Source organism: Micromys minutus (genome assembly GCF_963924665.1).
Source record: "Micromys minutus genome assembly, chromosome: 12".
NCBI classification, from domain to species: domain Eukaryota; kingdom Metazoa; phylum Chordata; class Mammalia; order Rodentia; family Muridae; genus Micromys; species Micromys minutus.
In genome coordinates this window covers 13,022,675-13,027,773 of record NC_137981.1, presented here as the reverse complement: position 1 = coordinate 13,027,773, position 5,099 = coordinate 13,022,675, and the positions used below count along the sequence as shown (strand labels likewise).

Below are 5,099 nucleotides of genomic sequence, written 5' to 3'. Positions count from 1 at the left end.
AACATGAGAGCAAGGGGACCAAAGACCTCAGCAGGAATTCACGCACACTGAACCTGATAGAAAATGAAGTGGGAGCAGTCTTGAGCGCATTGGCTCAGGAGACAAATTTCTGCACAGAGCACGGACAGTGCAGGCTCTAAGACCAACAGTTTACAATTGGGACTTGATGAGAGTGATGAGCTCCTGTAAGGCAAAGGAAGCTGTCAGACAAAAATGGCAACCTGGGAAAAGATTTTCCTCAACTTCAAAAATGGCTCTCAACAAACACAAGTCCTCGCATGGCAAACATGGTGCCCACAGACTTTGACTTTTACCCTAACCTCCTTGCTAAAAACTGTTGGATTTCATTTTAAAGATAGTCCCCATGGTCCCTTACCCCATTTGTCCACTGACTCACTCTGAACGGCAATGGGGTAAAAGTGGATCTGAGGGAGATGAAAGGTTAGAGGTACTTTGAGAAATGGAGGGAGGGTAGACTGTAGTCAGGAAGTAATGCATGACAGAAGAAGAAAAACTAGAATTCACCAGTGCTGCTGTGGGCAGAACTTGAATAGGGTCCCCTGGGTTATCATGAGCTGTCTTATTCTTCAGCTGGAGCAGCTGAATTTATGATTCGAATGTCAAAGAAGTTAAACCTCTCTGTTTGCCTTTCTCCTGTTCAAGTGTTATGGTAGAGGGTCTGCAAGAGGTACATTGAAAACCACAGGGCTGGAGAGTTTCCAGCTTCCTACCAATTCCACACACTGCATTCTGAACTCAAGGAGGCCATGCACATGGAACTGCTAGAAGACAGAGAATTGAAGCATTCTTAAACATATTTTTTGTGCATTTCAGATACAGATCCATGTGTATCCATTGTCCTGTCTAGACAAACACGAGTATGAAGATGAACAAAGGATCTACTGTGTGCCTGATACAAACCAGAGTCTTACAACTGTTGATTCATGATGCCAAGAGATTCTGATAGCCTAGTACACAAACTGCCATATCCCCATGTGGCCAGCAGGGGGAGGCCGAGGTTCCAGGCTGAGCCAGGGTAGATGACAAACTGGAGGTCTTGGCTGAGCCTCTGTCTGTGGAACTCATTAGCCTGGCATAGGTGGGAGTGGTGCCTGGTGACTGGAATTTGAAGTGGAGGAGACTCCACACTTCTGGAACTTATAGGTAGAGGAGTGTAAGACTGGTGTAAACCAAGCCTGGGTGAGGTAGGGATGCAGTAGGAAGTTCTGGTAGCTAGATGAGTTCAGGTGGAAAACATTAGAATGCCAACGAGGGGGACAGAAGTGACTGAGTTCTGCTGTACTGAGAAATGAGACCCAGGTTTGTCTGGGTCCATCAATGGGATGTGTCCATACTGGAGACTGCAGACAGTTGAGGTGGTGAGAGTCCCCTGCCCTGGGACTGGGGACAGGAAACTGACTGGGTAGCATGACCTATGGCCTTTTGAATTCGCAAAGACAAATCTCCTTCCACCCAAATGCCTTGTTTCACTATCTTACATAGTTGAGCTGGATGAGGAGGCTCAGCAGTGTAGGAATTTCCTAGGCCCAGAAGACCCATGTCTGGAGGACTGAGTATGAACGAGTGACTGAGCACAGGGCACCGCAGTACTGCTGCAACTCCTGACGACTGTGCTGTGAGAAAGCCGACCTTGCAGACTTGAACATTAAACATGGGCATGGCTGGAGGCCATGGCACACACCTTCAGTCCTAGCACTGGGGAAGCAGAGAGGGGCAGATCTCTGTGAGTTGAAGGCCAGGCAGGTTTCCATAGCAACTCCATGCAGCCAGAGGTACTCAGTGAGGGCCTGTCTCAAAAATGAAAACAAGAAAACAACTCCTTACCACCACCATGTAAACGTGTGGGATCTGTGTAGCCTGAATTTCCAGTAGGAGGAAGGGAGAGGAGGAGGAAGCAAAGCCAGAAGTGCCCGGGGAGGTCTGCCTGGGCCAGCGAGGTGCACATACAATGAAGGGGCTCAAACAGCAAAGAACTCAGTTATATGCACACTGGAGGTCATTTATTATGAATTTTCAGCCTTTGCTGCTGACTCCACGTGGTTCTTGTCTGAGGTCAGACAGGCTGGTTGGCACAGGTGCTTTAACACCTCTTAGGGGAGCTTCAGGTTTCTCTTTATCCAGGGCAGGAAATGCACAACCTTGGTGAAGACTCCTGAAGAGATCTTGGATTTTACATAAGACAAGATTCCATAAACCTTGTTGTTACACATGAGGGGTCCCCCAGAGCCACCCTGTGGGCAGAGAAAGAAAGAACTGAGCCTGATTCACCCTGGTTCTATTCTACACTTTCCTCTGGCAATGCTAACTCTTAGATCAGGGCAAGGACAGGTTCCAGCCTCCCTCAGTACCAGAACTCCAGGGAGGCCCAACTTTCTTCTAGACCCTTCCTAGGCTTTTCTTGCAGTCCTCAGGGAGACTCAGATAATTTATCCTTTTCTGAATGACAGGTTTTCTAGGCTTACAGTCTTGCTACACCCACATAGGATACCAACCCTGGATTTTTAGGCTTTTCCTTCTCTGTGCTGAGGCTTGAGGGTTTTTTCTTCTCATACGTTGTCTTCTCTCAGTTGCCCCTTACCCTGATTTTTGTCTGTAAAATGCTGGAACCCTACCTCGGAAGGAGCCTCTATTTGGTTTGGGTCTCTAGCACAAATCTCCGTGGTCTTGGAATAGTGTCGGAAGAGTTGTTTGCATTTATGATCCTCCTGAACGATCAGCTCAGCCTCTTCTAAGAGAGCAGATCCTTCACTGGCATCAATGGACGTTATCCTCCAGCCAGCCACACCACAAACATCCCCTGAATTCACCTGGTCCTTGGGTCCAGGCAACTTGAGGGGCCTCACAGCTCTAGTCCTTTTGGCCTTACTAGCCAGCTTGTAGGAAAGAGGGAGGAGAGTCCAGTTCAGCTAGGATCCTGTTAGCCTGAGACTCCTTGAAAGGCAGGATGGCAGAGAGGGAAGAAGCAGGATCAGAGCAGGAGCGAGGGGCTAGCCTTGAACCAAGCAGAGCACAGGAACACTCTGAGAGATGGGGGTTGGGTTGAGGGGTAGGCAGAGGAATGTGGATGAGAAGGTGGCAGGCTTCACCTTTAATAGCATGATGTCACTGAAGTGGTACAGAGGATTATAGTCTGGGTGAGGGATGACTCTTTCCACAGGGATGATCTGCTGAGTCTGCTCCTGTGCATGGAGGTTGTGGGCCCCCAGTGTGACTGTCATTGAGCTGTGGAGAGAGCAGAGTGGAGAGGAGAGATGTGGAGTCAGAGAGGATGCAGTTCAGGAGCTGTGAGAGGCAGGGCAGGGTGGGGCTCTAGCTGAGGGGACTTGACACAGGAGAGTCTCAGGGTCAGACCTCATGCTCTCTGCTTCTCAAGGATGCGGAGCTTCTGGGGGCTCCTTCTTGTATCTAGGCAGTATTCCATAGCTTGCACCGACTTTTAATGTGAATGTTAAACCTCATCCACTGCTTTAGTTTGTCTAGTGCAGTTGATCAACTCAAGTGTGCTGCTGGCTCTGACCTCTTACAGTTTGATCTCAAATTTACCTCTCATCCGAGTCCCATTTTCACAGTCCTTCCTTCAAGAGAGCTCACAGGGGAACATCCACAACAGAAGACAGTAGGTCCTGTGGGATTCTCAGAAGATGTGGGTTAGCTGCTTCTCCTCACCTTCCAGTGCAGTGAGCAGCGGTCAGCACAAAGTAGTCTTGAACCAGGAAGCCTCCGCAGAAACTTCTATTCCCATTAACTGTCAGAAATGCAACTAATGCCATGTAGGGCCGGGAGTGGGGCTTGGCCTCATGGCCCCCGATGACGTCCACTGGGGAAAAAAAGCAAGAATATTGGGTGTCTGGGAGCAGAAGGTAAGGTCCTCTGGGAAGGTCAAGGAATGGAATGATTACAGGTCAGATCTGTATTTTCCCAATCCTCTTGCAGACAGGATACTTCACATATGGAGTAACACACTGACTCTGATGTCTGAGACTCATGTTCTGGGAAATACTACAACCCTTGAAGTATTGGCTGGTGTAATTTTCTCACACTTTACCCCCAAGCCCTATAGAGATAGATTGTCTAATGTTATCCTTGTTTTGTGCCTAACACATCTTGGGGTCTCAGTAAATACTTTTTGGTGCATCAATGGGTGACTTCTAGTTATCGGGGGGGTCTGGTGGGGTCTAGTTATCAGTGCTGGTGGAATTCAGGGACATACTGGTGTAGTTAATGTGCTGCCCCAAATGGGGATAGCTTGGACCTTCAGAAAGCATTGGAGAGTCCAACTAACACTAGACTGCAAAGTTACTGGAGTGTGCAGTGCAGGATCTGTCAGCCTGGGCCTCTTTCTTCTGCAGGGATAAGGGTGGACTTAACCAGTGACGCTAATATTCTTGAGCTGGTGGATTCGCTTCCTTGCAGTCTGGACATTAAAGCTGCCTTTCCCTCAGCAGAAGTCAAGCTAATGATGTACTCTTGTATCTTTGCATTATCTGCTGCATCTCTTTCTATGGATGATTTACAGTCTCCAGTTGATTTAAAAAAAAAAAAAAACTGGGAGAAGCTAGTGCTTACTAATTTTTCTGAGAATACCTCCCTTCCTGAGACCTTGTTGAGCGTGTAGCTAGTGTCCGATTTTCAAGTCTGGTTTGGTATGGGACCCGATGTTCAGAAAGCTTCTGGTTTAAGTGCCAGGAAAATTCCTGACTATTGCTGGTCAGAAAGTCAGCTGAAGTGTAATGGAACAGCACCTCTGCCATAGGGGTGGTCACTCACCTGCTCCAGCTCCAAGAGGCAGAAGTAGGGTCAGGAGAATCAGGACTGGTGACATCTTTTCAGTAAGGCTGCTCAGGAAGGAGGAGGGCAGAGTAGACACAGCCCTTGGAAGGGGAGGAAGGATGTGTGAGCTCAGGGGCCTCACAGGCATTTTAAACCTAGGGCACCTCTGCTTCTGATTGATGTCACATTACTTAAGGAAGTTTTTTACTTTAGGTAAAAATGACACTGTTATCACATTGACATCCCATGAGCTAAGCTGGTAAATGTCCAAAAATGTAGATGGCTCGAGGCTGCCGATGAGGAGGTCT

At 48.2% G+C, this 5,099-nt stretch overlaps 1 protein-coding gene across 1 annotated transcript; it reads right to left on the bottom strand.

Moving 5' to 3' along the window:
- Positions 1-2,111: 2,111 nt before the first annotated feature.
- On the bottom strand, positions 2,112-4,843 carry LOC308428034 (granzyme E-like; the record flags this gene model as incomplete). Its single annotated transcript, XM_080926322.1, has 5 exons — positions 2,112-2,252; positions 2,634-2,894; positions 3,108-3,243; positions 3,688-3,838; positions 4,789-4,843. The coding sequence occupies 5 exons, from the start codon at positions 4,841-4,843 to the stop codon at positions 2,112-2,114; spliced, it is 744 nt and encodes a 247-aa protein (XP_080782448.1).
- Positions 4,844-5,099: the final 256 nt, after the last annotated feature.